Consider the following 19,875-nt stretch of genomic DNA (forward strand, 5'->3'; position numbering starts at 1 on the left):
TGCACCCATTAACTCGTCATTTACATTAGGTATATCTCCTAATGCTATCCCTCCCCCGTCCCACCACCCCACGACAGGCCCCGGTTTGTGATGTTCCCCTTCCTGTGTCCAAGTGTTCTCATTGTTCAATTCCCACCTATGAGTGAGAACATGCGGTGTTTGGTTTTTTGTCCTTGCAATAGTTTGCTGAGAATGATGGTTTCCAGCTTCATCCATGTCCCTACAAAGGACATGAACTCATCCTTTTTTTATGGCTGAATAGTATTCCATGGTGTATATGTGCCACATTTTCTTAATCCAGTCTATCATTGATGGACATTTGGGTTGGTTCCAAGTCTTTGCTATTGTGAATAGTGCCGCAATAAACATACGTGTGCATGTGTCTTTATAGCAGCACGATTTATAATTCTTTGGGTATATACCCAGTAATGGGATGGCGAGAACTCCTTGAATTTGTTAATACTCCAGTTGATTGTCTAGGAAAGTATCTAAATCTCTGACCTCATAGAAAGGTAAATGGGAGACACAAGAGTTTTTCTATAAGGGAAAAAGATGCGAGATGTGACATATGAGCACAGAAAAGTGCTCTCTGCCTATCAAGGAATGTCAAATCAAAGGAGAAAACTATAACACAAATTTAGGCACAGCATATACATCTCAGGGAGCTAAGACAGAAAATGAAGGAACTGCAATTCTTCTTGTCTTTCCACTCATGTCACTAAGAGGCACTTATTTACAGTGGAGAAGAGATATAAATGCTCACTTCTAGCAAGTGTGATTTTCAGAGTGATGCCCACAACTGAAACAGAAAGATCCCTGGGCTGGAAGTGGTGGCTGATGCCTGTAATCCCAGCACTTTGGGAGGCTGAGGTGGGCAGATCACTTGTGGTTAGGAGTTTGAGACCAGCCTGGCCAACATGGTGAAACGCCATCTTTTCTAAAAATACAAAAATTAGCCGGGCTTCATGGCGCATGCCTGTAATCCCAGCTACCTGGGAGGCTGAGGCACAAGAATCACTCGAACCCAAGAGGTGGAGGTTGCAGTGAGCCGAGACTGCGCCACTGTACTAAGCAACAGAGTGAGAAGAAAGAAAGACAGAAAGAGAGAGGGAAAGAGAGAGAAAGAGAGAGAAAGAAAGAAAGAGAGAAAGAAAGAAAGAAAGAAAGAAAGAAAGGGAGAAAGAAAGAAAGAAAGAAAGAAAGAATCAACCCTGAATTTGGTTTCCATATATATTATGTATAGGCACTAACTTGCTGCCTCTGCTTCTTCATCTCTGAGTGGAGATGAGCTAGTAAGCTGACTGAGGTATAGCGCTATCACAAAAACCAAAAGGATGACCTTGATCTGTGATGATTCCTAAAGTGATAGACAAAAATAGCATATGTATAAAAGATGATCAGAATCGGCCGGGTGTGGTGGCTCACACCTGTAATCCCAGCACTTTGGGAGGCCGAGGCGGGTGGATCATGAGGTCAGGCGATCCAGACCATTCTGCCTAACAAGGTGAAAGCTCATCTCTACTAAAAATACAAAAATTAGCCGGGCATGGCGGTAGGTGCCTGTAGTCCCAGCTACTCAGGAGGCTGAGGCAGAAGAATGGCGTGAACCCGGGAGGTGGAGCTTGCAGTGAACCGAGATTGCACCCTGCACTCCAGCCTGGACGACAAAGCAATACTCCATCTCAAAAAAAAAAAAAGGTGATCAGAATCTTGCAGAACACACCAAGAAGAGATCCTTCTTAACAACAAAGGAAGAAGTTTTAATTTGGGACCATTTCAGAGTGACATTTTAATTATGAAGAAGGCATTACTGTCATTTCCACTAGCCAGAATTAAAATATTTTAAGTGGGTATATGCCCCCCTACTTTGCCTCCTAATAGCAAAACAACTCAAAACTGACAATCAGGAAGAAATTATTCTTATAACACCAAATATTTTCAGTGACTTACATCATCAATACCATCATCGTCATGATGGAGATAATGGATCATCCTAACTACCCTCTACCCCACCAACACCTTTTGATGAATGATATGGTTTGGTAGTGTCCCCACCCAAATCTCAACTTGAATTGTATCTCCCAGAATTCTCATGTGTTGTGGGAGGGACCCAGTGGGGTAACTGTATCATGGGGGCCAGTCTTTCCTGTGCTATTCTCATGATAGTGAATAAGTCTCATGAGATCTGATGGGTTTCTCAGGGGTTCTGCTTTTGCTTCTTCCTAATTTTCTCTTGCCACCACCACGAAAGAAATGCCTTTTGCCTCCCACCATAATTCTGAGGCCTCCCCAGCCATATGGAACTGTAAGTCCAATTAAACCTCTTTTCTTCCTGGTCTCGGGGATATCTTTATCAGCAGCGTGAAAATGGACTAATACAGTAAATTGGTACCAAGAGTGGGGTTTTTGCGAGAGTGCCAGCTATCCCGAGGGAAACTTTGGAGGGAACCAGCTACTAGATGGTTCAATTAGTCTTTCACCCCTACACCCAGGTTGGATGACCGATTTGCACCTCAGGACTGCTACGGACCTCCACCAGAGTTTCCTCTGGCTTTGCCCTGCCCAGGCAGAGTTCACCACCTTTCAGGTCCTAACATTTGTGCTCATGCCCCACCTTCCCAGTGCAGAAAACAACATGGGCCGGTGGAAAGCTGACCTGGCTACTGCCACTGCAGAGTGCCCAATTTGCCAGCAGCAGAAACCAACACTGCGCCTTTGATATGGCACTATTCCTCAGGGTGATCAGCCAGCTACTTGGTGGCAGGTTGATTATGTTGGACTTCTTCCATTGTGAAAAGGGCAGATGTTTGTCCTTACTGGAATAGACACTTACTCTGGATATGGGTTTGCCTATCCTGCATGCAATGGTTCTGCCAAGACTACCATCCGCGGACTCATGGAATGCCTTATCCACTGTCATGGTATTCCACACAACATTGCCTCTGACCAAGGCATTCACTTTATGGCTAAAGAAGTGCAGCAGTGGGCTCATGCTCATGGAATTCACTGGTCTTACCATGTTCCCCAACATCCTGAAGCAGAACGGTGGAATGGCCTTTTGCAGTCACAATTACAATGCCAACTAGGTGAGAATACTTTGCAGGGTTGGGGCAAAGTTCTCAAGAAGGCTGTGTATGCTCTGAATCAGCATCCAATATGTGGTACTGTTTCTCCCATAGCCAGGATTCACAGGTCCAGGAATCAAGGGGTGGAAATGGAAGTGGTACCACTCACCATCACCCCTAGTGATCCACTAGCAAAATGTTTGCTTCCTGTTCCCGCAACATTAAGTTCTGCTGGCCTAGAGGTCTTAGTTCCAGAGGGAGGAACGCTGCCACCAGAAGACACAACAACAATTCCATTCAACTGGTAGTTAAGATTGCCACCAGGACACTTTGGGTTCCTACCTTTAAGTAAACAGGCTAAGAAAGGCGTTACAGTGTTGGCTGGGACATCAAGGCTATCAAGACCCAGGCTATCAAGATGAAATCAGTCTACTACTCCAGAACGGAGGTAAGAAAGAGTATTCATGGAATACAGGAGATCCATTAGGGCGTCTCTTAGTATTACCATGCCCTGTGATTAAGGTCAGTGGGCAACTACAACAGCCCAATCCAGGCGGGACTACAAATGGTCCCGCCTGGATGAATGAAGGTTTGGGCCTCTCCATCAGGAAAAAAAAAAACACAACCTGCTGAGGTGTTTGCTGAAGGCAAAAGGAATACAAAATGGGTAGAAGAAGGTAGTCATCAATACCAGCTACTACCATGTGACCAGCTGCAGAAATGAGGACTGTAAGTGTCCTCAGTATTTCCTCCTTCTTTTATTAAAAACATGTCTGTGCTTGCACACACTTGTACTAAGAAAATATCTTCATTTTATTTCCTTTCTCCTTTATCTTGTGACATAAGATTTATTGACTTCACATCAGCATTTAAGTATCGTTAACTTTATGTAAGAGTGTTTCAGTTGGGGACTGGTGTGTTTCCGGATGTACGAAGAATAGTTGTACTACATTAGGTGTAATTATGACCTAATTATTGTCTTTATTTGAAGATTATGTGTGATCTCAGGAGATGTGTATGGGTTCAAGTTAACAAGGGGTAGATTTGTGGTGGTTAAAACTGAGTGTGTCAACTTGAATTGAAGGATACAAAGTATTGATCTTGGGTGTGTCTGTGAAGGTGTTGCCAAAGGAGATTAACATTTGAGTCAGTGGGCTGGGGAAGGCAGACCCACCCTTAATCTGGATGGACACCATTTGATCATCTGTCAGCAAATATAAAGCAGGCAGAAAAACATGAAAAAGCGAGACTGGCCTAGCCTCCCAGCCTACATCTTTTTCCCGTGCTGGATGTTTCCTGCCCTCAAATATCGAACCCCAAGTTCTTCGGTTTTGGAACTCAGACTGGTTCTCCTTGCTCCTCAGCCTGCAGACAGCCTATTGTGGGACCTTGTGATCATGTGAATTAATACTTAACAAACTCTCCTTTATATATATATAAAGAGTGCCTATATATATATTACGATTGCCACCAAGACACTTTGGGTTGGAATATATATACATACATATATATTCCATTAGTTCCATCCCTCTAGAGAACCCTAATACAATGAAAAATTAATATAACAGTATTCTACACTAACTGATCCAGTATAGTTTTCTGAGTACATTTTTCACTTTTTTGCTTATTGCATTTATGGAACTCTTGGTTTAGTGCTTAAAGCAGGAGAAAAAATGAAGAATGTTCCTCCTTTTCTCATCTAATTTAATAAACACTTTTGAATAAAGCTCAGACCCACCTAGAAAAACCCACAATCTATTCAGGTGAGATATGTGTAAAAAAAAATTACAATAAAATGTGATACATAAAAATAATAAAACTTAGAGACCATTTGCCTAAAGGAATCATGAAAGGGTCACTAAGACACAGTTTTAAATAACATTGGACAATCACCAGTTGTAGAAAAGGGCATTCCAGGAAAAAGGGTGTGTAACTGTATGGAAGCAATAATAAGTACAACATTTTCAGGAAATAAGGAGAATTTGGTGTGACTAGGCCTAGATGCTTGTGGGGAGGCCAGGCTACAAAAAGATGTAAAGTCTAGGCTGTAGAGAGCTATGGAAGTCATGTAAAAGAGTTTGCAGTTTATTCTGCGGATGATGAAAAAATATTAGACATTGTAAGCAGGTGAGATTGTTAGAATATTTGCATTTATAATCAAAGATGTAGTAATATCATGGGTGAATGAGATGGGGAGAGAAGAAAGGCAAGAAAACGTATTCAGAAACTACTTCAGAAGTCCAGGTGAGAGATAACATGGCCCTCAACTACAGGGTAGCAGAGGAAATGGGAGGAATAGACACGTGAAAGGCAACTCAGAGGTTGGCTTGGGTGACTGAGTTGAAATGAGGTCAGAACAAGGGACAGGGAGTTTCTAGCGTGGGCATTTGGGATGTACATGGTTGCTACGTATTTCTGTCAACAAGGTGAGCTGAAAGTACCTGTAGAATATCTCCAAGGAGAACGTACAAAGGATAGCTAGAAACATGAGCCTGAATGTCAGGGTTGGGTGGAGCTAAGGGAATGATGGTGAGATTCATCAGCAAGCTAATGAAGACAGTGGCAGTGGAGGCGAATACACACAGTGAAATTCCCTAGGGAGAGCTGTGATGCGGCTCAAAAGAGGGCGCAAAACAGTGCTCCAGGGAGCACAGACATTTAATGGATAAGAACAAGGTAATGAAGAAGCAAAAGGAACAGGGTTCAGAAAACCAGAAAAGCCAGTGCCCTGAATGTCTAGGGAGGGAGATTTCTAAAAGCAAATAGTCAATAACATCAGCAACTTTTCCTCTGGTGACAGTGTACTTATTTCTTTTAGTGAAGTAAACTCTGATTCCCCATCCTGGTGTACATATTTTTTTTTTTTGAGACAGGGTCTCACTCTGTCACCCAGGCTAGAGTGCAGTGGTGCGATCATAGCTCACTGCAGCCTCAAACTCCTGGGCTCAAGCAATTCTTCCACTTCAGCCTCCCAAGTAGTTAGGACTACAGGTGCCCACCACCACACATGACTAATTTTGTTTTATTTTTATTCTTGTTTTTTTGTAGAGATGGGGTCTTGCTATGTTTCCCAGGCTGGTCTCAAACCTCTAGCCTCAAGTGATCCTCCTGCCTTGGCCTGCCAAAGTGCTGGGATTGCAAGCGTGTGCCACCGCACCTGGCCCTGACATATATACTTTAAGCAGTCAAAGTATTTGGTCCTTTTTCTTTCTCTTTCTCTGCCCCCTGAAACTCTTAAAAGGAAGTTAGGGATAGTTGTCTGGAACATCCCAGTTCCTTATCATAATGTTAAATGTGCACCAGAGCTGGGGGACATTTAAGAGCCAGACACCATGATCTAAAAGATGCTAAATAAAGGTATCTGCTGAAGGTAGGAAAGCACTGGCTTTGGTCTCATTAGTTACCTGTAAACCCGACTTGACAGGTGCACTCATAGGTATCCCGGCTGAGCATATGGCATGTGCCGCCATTCAGGCAGGGTCGAGACACAAAGCATGGATGAGATGTCGAGTACTGGCAGTCCTCTCCTGTAAACCCTGAGGCACATCGGCACGTGGCTTTCCCTAGCATGGCCTGGGCCACACAAGTCCCACCATTCTGGCAGCGGTTCTTCTCACAGGGGTCTCGATGTTGACAATATTCCCCCAACAAGCCTTCTGGACATCTGTATGGAAAAGAGAAGAGTCCATGAAAACACCTGACTTCTTGTAAGTCCAAAAAATTACAGTAAAACAATACAGTCCAATCAAGAAAGCACGAGATTGTGAATCAACAGACCTACAAGTACCACCTATAAAACTGCTTCCCTTTAGAAGAAAGAGTCCTTAGAGAACTTAACCACATACTCCCATGTCCTTTTGAGTCCTGGCAGGTGACAGAGTATCAGGTGTATGGTCTAGCAGGGTCTGCCATGGCCAGTCAACATGACCCTTATTCAAACGCAAAATGCACCCCAGCTTTTTTTCATGTGTGTACAGGTTGGGATGGTGTAACAGCACCTTTTTTAGAGCACTGTTCATACTTGTCTGCTTAAATTCATTAACTTTCTCATTTTGACTAAGCCATTTGATAGGATTAAGATGTCCACAATATAATGCATGAACTTGACCCTATTATCCCCTCCAATTTAAAATATGTAAGATATCATGTGCTTTTCCTCAATTAAGCATTGAGAAATAGTAAGTGCTTCTTTCTCTTATTTCCACTGAAACATCAATTGGCTGATACCTAGTTTTCTGGGTTATGTTCAGGTGGCTGACATTACAACGGAAAAAGGGAAAGGAGGTACAGGAATGGGGAAGAGTTCAAAGGGATATTTAAAAATCTGTTAATATTTAAGTAGTAGGCATTTTTAACCAAATAAAAAGGCACAAAATATAATTAAAATAACATAAAATATCTAAGATACCATATAAACACCAAAGTGAAGGAAGGAATCAATTGAAGAATAACATTCTATGATATTTTCCACATTGAGGCACTGAGGAACCTTTTTACATGCCACCCCTTGATTCATAAGATGTACAACCATTTCAAACTGTGTGTATTATTTATGACAATTTTCTCTGAACAATATCAAAAAGGCATGGTAAGTCTCCATTTTCATAATGAAGTTGTTTAAATGGAATCTCTGAGAAGCATTTAAATTAAGAAACACAAACACTTTGATGCTAACTATAAATGCTGCTATATATTTGGCTGGTGCCCCAAATATGTGATTCAACTTATTCCTCGTTTTAGTTTTCAGGGACTAGAAAACTGAATCTAGTAGGCTGTTCTACCATTACCTCAAAGATTACACATTGAAACCAAACTCTAAATCCCCCTCTCAAAAACCAGCTCTTCTGTGCCCAAGCCTTGTTGTCCTGATTTTCCTAATCATTGTGACCTGAAACATTGGGGTCATGAGTGCTTTTGTCTTTGACAGTCATATCCAAGACCTTTCATTAACCATTGGTTGGCAAGGCTAGCTAGCAGGGGTCACAGTTACTGAGAAAAGAAGGAAGGCCAGATACTAGGGAACTAAGACAGAAAATGCCCAGAAGAATTCTGTAGTAGCTAAAATGGCTAAAGGAGAAAACAGGGTGGTGAATAGCTATAGTGGTAGTGAGGTAACTGGCCACAGCCTCTTCACCCCTCCCAGAGCTGCATAAGATAAGCATGGCGGAGCAAGGAGCGGCTAAGGCTCTGGGCATCTTCATGAGTAGGTGTAGCTACAGACCAACAGGCAGTGAAGAAAGTTCATAGCACTGAAACCAAAGATGGCATGCAGGTGACTGTGAGGAGTCTGTATCAAGAAGGTCAGAAGGTCTGGTTTGGAGTTCTGGTGCTGTGACCTTGGACAAGTTACTTATCTTCACTGACTATCCATTTTCTCACATTGTAAATAGTTAATAAGGTCACCTACATCATGAGATTATTCTAACAACTGAACAAAATCAAGTATGTAAAAAACCTTATAAATGTTAAAAAGTTTTGCAACTGGGCTGGGCACAGTGGCTCACACCTGTAATTCCAGCACTTTGGGAGGCTGAGGTGTGAGGACCATCTGAGGTCAGGAGTTTGAGAATAGCCCGGCCAACATGGTGAAACCCTGGCTCTACTAAAAATACAAAAATTAGCCAGGGTGGTGGTGCACGCTTGTAATCCCAGCTACTCGGGAGGCTGAGGCATGAGAATTGCTTGAACCCGGGAGGCGGAGGTTGCAGTGAGCCGACGAGATTGTGCCACTACACTCCAGCCTGGGCAACAGAGTGAGATTCCATCTCAAAAAAAAAAGTTTTGCCAAGTAAAAACATCTTTTCTCTCTTCTTTGTGCTTATTGAGGAAAATACAATGCCCCATCCAAATTACAGCTTGATTTGAGAATAGTTTCTTGTGTTGGTTTTTTGAAGTGGAGGAGCAAAAAGTGCCAATGTAGCATAGCTAAAATTAACTCTGAGATATATTATTAAAAGCATTTGCAGCTTATTCAAGAAATGTGTTATGAATGTTAAAAACTGCAACACAATTCTCACTCACAGTGCAGCCCTCTGGGCATTATTAGATGACTCTTCATTCTCCCATATGGGAATTATGCACCTTCTAAATAATGGCAAATTTTTAAACGTGGGTGGGCTTTGCTCAGCTTTGCTCCTGAACTATTACACCACCCTAACACTATCATGTGGCATATGCTAAGAGAATGCAAACTCATTTAAATGGTAGCATCATAAACATATAATGGAAATATAAGGTTCCCAGGAAAACAAAAATGAAGCAAAATGGAAGTTTCTAAAGCTAAACAGATGTATTTCTGAATTATTTGTTTCTACAGTTTAATTCACATTGTTGCTCCCTATCAAGTATGGAAAAATAAGTTTTAACCTAAGATATATTTAAGAAATCAGTAAAACCAGAGATTGACAAAGTACAGTTTGCAAGTCTAATTTGGACCACTGCCTGTTTTTGTTTGGCCTGTGAATAGTTTTTCACATTTTTAAATGATTAGAAAAAAAGAACAAAAGAAGGATATTTTCTGACATTTCAAAATTATATACAATTCAAATTTCAGTGTCCATAAATAGTCTTACTGGAACACAGCCATGCTCATTCATTTATAGGTTGTCTATGGCTGATTTTCCACTACAACAACAGAGTCAAGTAGCTGTAATGAGACCACAAAGCCTGCAAAAATAATTACTCTCTGGCACTTTACAGAAAAAGTTTGCCAACTTCTGAGTAGAGAACATATGAAGGCTAATTCTATAAATACCATCCAATATGCTTATTAATAATGATCGGTTTCTGATAGGAAATCAACCTTATTAGTTTCCACAAAGAATATTAAACTTATAATCATTCATTCACACAACAATTAGTAAATGCCTATTATGTGCCAGGCATTTTTCCAGTGCTAGAAAAATTCTTACACTCTTGGAGTTTACATTCTAATAGCGGAAGACGAAAACAAAATTACTAAGTAAAAGATGCACAATAGATGGAGTTAAGTGCTGTGAAAAAAAATTAAACAGGAAGGAATGGAGCTGGGGATGAGGGTGTGGGGTGAGCAAAGAGAAGTATCTCAGTTTAGAATAGGAAAATCAGAGAAGACCTTCACTAACAATACTTGAGTTGAAACCTAAATAAGGTGAGAGTAATCATGCAGGTATCTTAGGGAAACACATTCATGAGAAAGGGAACAGCAAATGCAAAGGCCATAACACAGAGAGCAGCCCTAGCGTGTTTGAGAAACAGCAAGAATATCTGGAGCAGCAGAAAATAGATGAGAGCTGTAACTGGGATGTGGATCAATTGGGGCCTTTAAGCCACTATAAAGAAAGACTCAGGGTTTTCCTCTAAATGGGATAATACTTACATATGAGGTACAACAGACTTACTCTCCTAAAGCCCGTGTACAGAACCACATATTTGCTTTATGTGAAACTAGACCTACTGTATTAATAAAGTTTGATTTCTATTTAAAATGTTTTAGAGGGCTGGACATCAGCTTAGTTCTTTACTTTTACCTTAGAAGATATACAAGTCTCTTTTAACCCACATTTTCATGAGGTCCCATTTCCCTTTCCAAATTATTGTTTCACAGCTAACCTTCTATGACTGTAGCCTAATTTCAGATATTTCTCTTTCTTTTCCATCTACTTCTTACTTATCCCTCTGCAACAAAACTTTAATTCTAATTATTGCTTAGAAACTGTTTTCTAAAAACAATGACTTTCCTCTAGTCAAGTTCAGTGGTCTCATCTGAAACTTCATAAGGAAATTCTCTCTCCTATAGGGAGAATTGCTAACCACTCCATGCACCGTTTTAATCACTTTACCTTGGCTTCTATGACTCCCTCTGTCTAACTCAAAACCCAGTGAAGTCTTAGTCTGGATTGCTGATTTCTCCTTCTTCCCCATCTATTATGGCCACCCTAATGTTTAAGTCTGGACTGCACTGCTCTTTCTCTCAAATGCATTTGTTACTGTTGTTGTTCACTTGGTTTTAAACAACTTCCTTCCTGTAACTGACTCCAAAATACACTGTTCCAGTCCCATATGTTCAGTTTTCTAGAAGTCATCTCTCTATCCTAATATGTGCTGCCACTATTTGAAACTAAACATTTGTAAAAGGAGATCACCTTCCCAAGAAACTTTAATTATTCAATTTTTCTAAGGCTTCCACACACAATTTAAAGTAACTTCATCTCTTTAAGTTGTATATAATTTATTACCACATTCTGACAACACTTGTTAACTGAATTCCTATAATACTTATCATTCGTGTTCACAGTTTCCTTTTTGATACAAATTCTGATCATCTTAAAAGCCTCAGGCCAGACATCATCTTGTTGCTGGCTTTTCCCCCATTTCCAGCCATCCTTGGAATAACAGAACCTTCAGATTCAAGAAATTTAATTTCTATCCAATTAAGTAATCATTTCTAAAATATTTCTAAAAGATGATCACCAGCCTCTGCTTGAATACAAGCATGTAGCATGGTGCCGGATAAATCTTGAGAATTTAATAAATGCTTGGAGTTATTATTGTGCTGCTCTTAAGAGTACAGACTCTGGAACCAGACCACCTGGATTTCAATCCCAACTCCACCATTTACTCAATGTGTAATCTTGGGCCAGGTACTAAACTTCCCTGTTGTAAAAGAGATGTAATAACAGTGCCTACTTCATAGGATTTTTAAATAAGGGTAAAGCACTTAGAACACTATCCAGCACATAGTAAACACTATGCATTTGTTAACTGAAATTACTGGCTGACTACTTCAACAAAAGAACAGTCTTCAATGTGGGTGGATCCCACTGTGAGAAAGCTCTTTCTTTCTTAATTCTTCAAATTCTGCCTCCCTTCCTAGGTATATACCCGAGATAACTGAAAACATATGCCCACATAATAAAAATGTTCATAGCAGCATTATTCATAATAGCTAAAAAGTAGAAACAACCCAAATGCCTATAAGCTGATGAACAGATAAAGAAAATGTGGTATATCCATAAATGAAATATGTGGCCATGAAAAGGAATGACATTCTGATACATGCTACAACATGGATGAACCTTGAAAACATGCCAAGTGAAAGAAGCCACACACAAAAGGCCACATATTATATAATTCCATTTATATGAAATGTCCAGAATATGCAAATCCGTAGAGATAGAAAGTAGATTAGTGTTGCCAGGAGCTGCAAAGAAAGGGAAATAGACAGTGACTACTAAGCAGTAGAGAATTTCTTTCAGGGTGATAAAAATGTTTCAAAATTAGATAATGGTGGTGGTCTCATAACTCTGGAAATACTAAAGTCTACTTAATTAAACACTTTAAAAGGGTAAATTTTATGATACATAAATTATGTCTTAACTTTGAAAAGAACAAACTTTGTCTCTCTACAATTTCCAGGTTATCTCTACCCTCTAGAACAAAAAAGAACAAGCCTTCTGCTTCTTTTACACGTAGCCCTTCAAGAATCTGAAGATAGTTATGTGGGCCTTTTGTTTTCTTTTTTCCAGGATTCAATGGTTTGGTGTATTCCTCAGTATAGGGTTATTTCCAGGCTTCTTCACCGTTTTAGTGGTGCTTCTATGCTTAATAGTAGTAATAATAATCAGAATGACCAAAATTTTCTGCCTCCCTTCCCAGGTATATACCCGAAGTAACTGAAAACATATTTTCTAAGTACTTAACTATGTATTGTATATTTGCTAAGCATTTGATAGCTATTGTCTCTTGTATTACTCGCTCCAGTGCTATATTATAACCTCCATTTTATATATGAGGAACTCAAAGCTTAGAAAGATTAAGATTTTACAGCTAGGCCGGGCGCGGTGGCTCACACCTGTAATCTCAGCACTTTGGGAGGCCGAGGCAGGCAGATCAACAGGTCAGGAGATCGAGACCATTCTGGCTAACACAGTGAAACCCTGTCTCTACTAAAAATATAAAAAATTAGCCAGGCGTGGTGGTGGGCGCCTGTAGTCCCAGCTACTCGGGAGGCTGAGGCAGGAGAATGGCATGAACCTAGAAGTTGGAGGTTGCAGTGAGCCAAGATCACGCCACTGCACTCCAGCCTGGGCAACAGAGCGAGACTCCCTCTCAAAAAAAAAAAAAATTCACAGCTAGTAGATGGAAGAGGCAGGATTCAAACCCAAGTAGACTCTAGAGTGCGTGTGCTTCAACACTAGGCTATCCTGCCTCCCCATCACTGGATGACTCCAGTTCATCAAAAACCTCTTTAAAAAGTGAGGCTCAAAATGGAAAAAGGCTTAACACATGTTCTTACCAGTGCAGCACAGAGCTGAACCATGACCTCCTGATCTGGACACTATGCTTTTACTATTTCAGAATAAGTTCTTAAACTGAGGAGGCATCGTGAGAGCGCAGTTCAAGAAAGAATAATGCTCCGACTCATACCCAATGGATATGTGTACTTTTTTAGAAGCCACAAAATACTACTATGTGCTATGGAATACACACTCAGCTAAAATATTCAGAGCCTTATTTCACATGAACTACTAGTGTACCCTATTTTTCTCATCTTATACTTGTAGCACATGTTTTTTGAACCCCATAATTGGAACTGTCATTCATTCCTTATAAATCCATCATATTGAGTCTTTACTCCAAGTTTCCTTGATTGAGACAACTTTTACATTATACTCATACAATCACAGAATTTCAGCAGTGATCTCAGAAACCAAATGGTCTGAACCCCTATAGCACTGAAAAGGACACCAAAGCTAACTGATCTACCCAAAGTTGGTTATCTGTGAATCTAGCAATTTCCCCAGTTTTACAAATATATCCCTATCTTCACCTAGACCTTACAATGAAATAGTACTTAACTGAAAGTGTATGACTAAGTCTTGCCCCAAGACTAGCACCTATTCAATCAGCTCTAACATCCTAAATGGACCAGCATCCTATCCATACCTCTCCTCTCCCTAAGGACAGTCTGGAAATTCCTTGCTGAACCTAAGCATATGACTAAAAGAATAATCTTTCCTAAGCATAATTTTCATGTCATTCTTCTGCTCAGAAACTAGCAACAGTATTAATACCAAGCCTTTCAAATCCAAGTTCTTTACAATCTCTGATCTGCTTGTCTGTCCCATTCCAATCATCTAACCATCTGACTCTTTAGTAATCCATAACTCGAACACTCCATATTATTTCCACAATCTTGTTTACTGTCCCCTATATTAAAATCTTTTTAATTTCCAGTGAGAAACATCATGCTTCCCTTCTGGTATATCTCCAACTTAGGTTCCTTTCTTCCACCCTTTTTTCAAAAATCTGCTGTAAACCTGTCCTATAGTAAGCCTTCTACAAATCATCCCACCTGTCTCTGATCCTTCCAACAGCAGATGTAGTGCCATGTCATGCACTACATTGTCTCCACTGGTACGGTTCTTCTTTATTTAAGCCACTGTTATGTCTTTGCTGTACCTTTCTCAAACTCCCATCTAGATAGTTTTTGTGGGGAAGAGCCTGTCTTGAACCCTTGGTGTAGGTTCCCTGATTACCTGAGTACCTAAACCCCACTAAGCAGCTGGTTCCAAAGCAGGCTAAATTTCATGTGATGGATAAAGTCAGTCTCTCAATCCAAATGTTCCACAAAATCCATCTCTACTCTGTGATCTGTCTGGTAGAATAACAGGCCAAATCAACCTAATAGTCATCCTGAGGTATACAATTATCCTTCACACCCCAGGAAGCTAAGCAGCATTATGGACATGGGAAGAAAGGGGAGTAATCGGTAAGACAGTCAGAAATAACAGACCCTTGTTTCCTAAGGCAGGAGATCTTTCAACTTGCAAATCCCTGTTCAACTGTGGTATAAGGAGAAAATATACTCTGTTAGTCTTGGTGGAAAGTAAGGTTCTCTGCTTGAAAACAAGGGCTTAAATAGCTGTCTTCTTGAGATGGCTAAAGTTGAATTTGGTTAGAGAATGAAAACATGGCTAAACACCCAACATCCCTTACATATCTATAATTCCATTAAGCTACCCAGCACACATTTTGGAAAATAGTCTACCACTTGAACTAAAGGTGTATATTCTAAAAAATAACCACAAAAATCTAACAGATGCCTTTCATCCGCAAAACTATATGAATGTTTCCCTCCTGTAGGGAGTTTATTAATTATTTTCATAACTGTCTCTTCAGTGTCTCTCAGTGACTTCTACTTACTCTCTCTTCTCTAGCATTGGAACTCTGAAAGAACATACTTCGCAGATGAGGTTGTGAATACAGAGAAAGGTTTGGGGAGCATTTTTCCATTTTAAACTCCATAAACTAATCTGAATACTTACCAGGTCCATAAAGATATATTTATGACTTTTTCTTTAAAAGTCTCAGCTGGGCACAGTGGCTCACACCTGTAATCCCAGCACTGTGGGAGGCCAAGGCGAGCAGATTGCTAGAGCAGAAGTTCGAGACCTGCCTAGGCAACACGGGCAACATGGTGAGAACCCCATCTCAAAAAAAAAAAAAAGTATCATTTCTGACATTGAGAGGTCCACGTTTTCATTGTTACTGTTCAAACATACGCATGGGGTTGGACGTAGAAAAGCAAAGGAAGGAAGAAAACAGAGAAAAACAAGGGATTCCTCCTAATGGAACTAGAAAACATTCCATTTGAAGGATACCCCTACAGTTTCCTCTCACTTAAGCAGATGAAAACCAGACCCCAACCCTCACATCTCACTAGCAGCCTGGATTAGTTTACATGTAGCCACTTTACAGATTTCAACGAAGCTGGGATCTGAATAGCAATTCCAATCTATCTGGCAATGGCTGCAGTTCAGGATCAGTCTCCCTAGTAATACAGGACAGAAAAATTTGTTCTTTCACGTTTCCTAAGTGAATAGCCACTCGTCTACAGAAAAGCTTAAAACAGTGTAGCAGCTTGTGTCAGCTCCAAGATGACTGAAGTCTGAGCAGGAAATAAGCCCCTTTTCCAAATAAAAGCCAGTGTTCTCTCCCCTTGTTTTCTCCACCGAATGTTCTGTATCAGCAGGGTGAGGCCAAATTGCATCCAGGGCTTTCCTGCAGCTCTGTCTTTAGCTTTTTTTTTTTTTTTTAAACGAGGATTTGGCCATTCAAAAAAAAAAAACAACAACAAAGCAAAATCCCACCACATACAAGAAGAAAAAGAGAGGCATGCTTTACAAAACAGCTATTTCAAAATCATGATTTTTAAAAAAACTATACAGAATGTGGAACGAAGGGGAAAAAAAAGTCTCATGTGGGTTGCGTCGGCACCGCAGCTGCTCCTCATTAAAGCTCCTCTTTACTCCCTCTGGGCTAGTTTCCAGCAGAAAATTCTTTAAACAGAACTCTGCTTTCAACCCACTTTCTTCTTGCGCTGGGCCTCTTGGCCCCCCAGTCCACAGTGGCAGCCTGCCCTAGCTGAGCTCTAGAGGGGGGAGCTGTCGTTAAGGTAAATGAGGTAAGGGCAGGGGAAAAAACTAACAAAACCCAGAAACCAAATTAAGCATCGGTCAGTAACAAAGGTCTGCAGTTTGAAAGGCTCCAAATCAGTCTGTTCTTTCCTGTGACCATAATGCCAGCTTAGTTTCCTGCCCCCCTACTCTGTCACCCCTGTTAAAGTAGATAAAAATAATTGCTAACAGCCAAGGCTAGCTGGAACCAGTCAAAGTTCCTATGTAACATTCAATTCCCAAGGCTCCGACTACAAACTTGTAGGTACCCCAGAGCCTATAGAATCAAGTCTAAACTTCTAGGCTGGCATTCAGGAGGCCTAACCCACCTATTGGTCTAGACTCACTGGTCTCCCTCCTTTCAGTACCTCCTGGCTGAGGTCTGATGGGCTTGTCAACTTTTTAATTCTGTCACTCTGTGTAAAGGTAACTAACTAGGTTATGCTAATTACCAACTTTGTTTTAAAAACATGCATGAGGACTTCTAGTTAACTTCCTGGTAAAGAGGGGAAAAAAGAGAAGAAGCTCTGTCATACTACTTCTTGCCATTCCCACTCTACTCTCAACCCCCCCTTCTCTCAAAAAAAAAGAAAGAAAAAAAGGAAATACTATAGCTTACTCAGCAAGAAGGAAAAACAAAAAGAACTTTTAAAAAAAGTATTTGTGTATAGATTGGTGTCCAGAACTGGGACGCTTGTGGTAAAACACACTTTCTAGTGTAGTTTTTCTAGGGCCTTACTAGTTGTATGTGAAGGAAACAAAGACAAGTATACAATCTCTCACTCTCACACACGTACACACACACATACACACTTTTATCACAACTAATACACAAAGACTACCAAATACTGCAGGGCAGCTCATTTTTCTACTATGTAAATTCAGCTTCCTGGACAGACCATTTCTGCTTTTCTTGTAGAAGTATTTCAGAAAATGTTAATCTTGGTTCCCACATTAGGTTGCCTGCTTCCAAATTAAAAGTTTCCCACAGGAAAAGAACTTCACGAGGAATTGTGAGGCTGGGAATTATCTCTGAAACCCCACCTCACTTAGTTTACATGGGTTAGGTTTTTCACCCCCTCATCTGAATAAAGCATTAAATACACACTGATTTTAATAAACCTAAACCAAAAAGAAGCTGAAGTGGTACGGACTTTAAAGCTGTTGATTCACAGCATCATTCATCTTCACTCAGACTATGAAATCAGTAACCACTGCAATGAGAAACCATGCTTTATTTATACAAGAACTTTACAAACATCCTTATCTTCCAGTTTACAGTCTGGGCTCATTTATCAGAACTCAAAGGCTGAGCTGAGCACCTAGTCTCTTCAATCATCACTTGAAAGATTGGGAAGGGGCACACAGTGTTAAAAGACTTGTGTTGTTGCTATAACAGAAGGTGGTCTTTCCTCTGTGTTCCAGAACACAATCAGGATCTTACCATACTTCACTGCACTGGACCCTGAGAAAATATCTACTTGTGATTAAAACATGGCAAACACATTCTAGACATATGAGTTTACAAAAAACACCCTTCGATGTAATGGACAAAACTGAATGAGTTAGCTCAGTTGTTCCCAAGGTATGGGCTGTGGAGTTATTGCAAGGGATTGCAATCCTTATAAATCACTTTCTAAACTACTAAACAGTATCTTGTCCATATTTAAATATATGTATATGCTTTTATGACTAGTAAAACATAAAGATATATTAAATGATTCTTGAATTCTTAGATTTTGACAGTATACATTGTATTCAAACAACACACTGAGAAATTGTTTCATCTCAAGCTCTCTCCTTTATGCACTATACTCTTGCTAAACGCCTTTCAGCTCCTAGAAAATGCTATAGTACACTACTTCTCACTTCCAGACCTCTGTACACGCTGTTCAGTCAGCCCAAAATGCTTTTTCCCACTTTCTCATGGCTAAGCCCTAAAATTTCATTAAGTCTCAACTTAAATGTTATTCCCTGTGAAAAACAGCCTTGACACCCCCTCTGTTCTTATAACCCTGAGCCTGTGTTACTCATTAGCCCTTATTATGATTATCTGTCAACAGACTAAAATTATTAATTCTCATACTCCCAGTGCCTAACACAATGACTGGCATATAGAAGGCATTCAACTATTCAGTGCAGAAGCAAAAGGTCAAAATGAAGGGCTCTGTGGAATCTTTACCCCTTAAAAAGACCCTATAAATACACTTGAAGTTTGGGAACAACTGGGTTGAGCTATTTACCTAAAGGATTTTCAAAACTAATTAAGATTCCTGATGTATAGACTACTTCTTAACCCCCACTCACCCCTATATCAGTCAAATTGGGCCAACTCCATGCAAAGTAGATTATTTTTTAATCACCTTCCCTCCCACCTACCAAATATGAAGTTAACCAACACACACAGAGAGGCATGTGTGCATGTGCAGACATACACACACACAGTCCTCATTCCCTCTTGCACTTTTATTAGTCTTTCATCGGTTGTTGATAAAAGACTGACTACATAAACCACCAGGGACCTGGAGCCCTGACTAAAAAAAAAAAAAAAAAAAAATCCTACAAAGTGGCCTCAATAGCATGAACTGCTAGATTCTGTAGTGACTGCCATTGAAAATTAAAGAAGATCTCTAGAAAGAAAAGTGTTGGAGCCTTCTTTCCATTCCCCAATGTTGGTGGATGACCACCTTCAAAGTTCTGAAGTCCAAAAAATATCTAAAAGCAGAGTAATTTAAAAAGCTTACTGTTTAGTCTAAAAGGATTTTCCTAGATCAAAAACAACTTTACCTATTTGGATACCAAAAATGAAAAAGAAATAGTGCAGAATCTTTAGATTGCCTAATGGGATCTGGAGAAACAGCTCTTAGTCCCAGTCTACATTCTAATGAGTTATGTAATAAAGGCTAATTCGCTTAGCTGTATTACACCTCAGCCTCCTCACTTATAAAACAAAATGAGTGACAAAGGTGCTTTCCAAAGTCCCTTTGACCTCCTAAGTGTGATGACTCTATAATCTTGGCCTTTGAAGTCCCTTGGCAATACCACCCAAGGATGTAATGATGCTTGCTGATGTTAATGTTTGGGTGTTTGTGGTTGTATATGTCTTGACCACTGTCCCACTCCAAGCAGGGGATCCTAGGGTAAGAACTGTACTGTGTCTCTTTTTTAATATCCCTCACAGTGCCCATCACCCTCTAGGTGCACAGATAATTCAATATACACTTATGTAAATGAATTGTTCTACAACTCAACACTTTCAGCTAGCCCCTCACAGATGCATAAGAAAGCAAAGAACAACCAAAGAGAAGGAACAATATATTTAAACAAGATAAGGGGAATGAAAAAGAATCTTGTGTTTAAAAGGGATAGAA

The 19,875-nt window shown here is 40.2% G+C and overlaps 1 protein-coding gene across 7 annotated transcripts in view; it reads right to left on the minus strand.

The window, feature by feature from the left end:
* Window positions 1–19,875, minus strand: part of LOC117978935 (notch homolog 2 N-terminal-like protein R) — an 84,808-nt gene that overhangs the window by 13,960 nt on the left and 50,973 nt on the right. For all 7 annotated transcript variants that reach the window (XM_063606128.1, XM_055102303.2, XM_063606122.1 and 4 more), the window contains exon 3: window positions 6,470–6,729. In XM_063606128.1, coding sequence (XP_063462198.1) covers window positions 6,470–6,729 — 260 coding nt within the window. The remainder of the gene's footprint in view (window positions 1–6,469; window positions 6,730–19,875) is intronic.

The sequence above is a fragment of the Pan paniscus genome, chromosome 1 (genome assembly GCF_029289425.2).
Source record: "Pan paniscus chromosome 1, NHGRI_mPanPan1-v2.0_pri, whole genome shotgun sequence".
Classification (NCBI taxonomy): domain Eukaryota; kingdom Metazoa; phylum Chordata; class Mammalia; order Primates; family Hominidae; genus Pan; species Pan paniscus.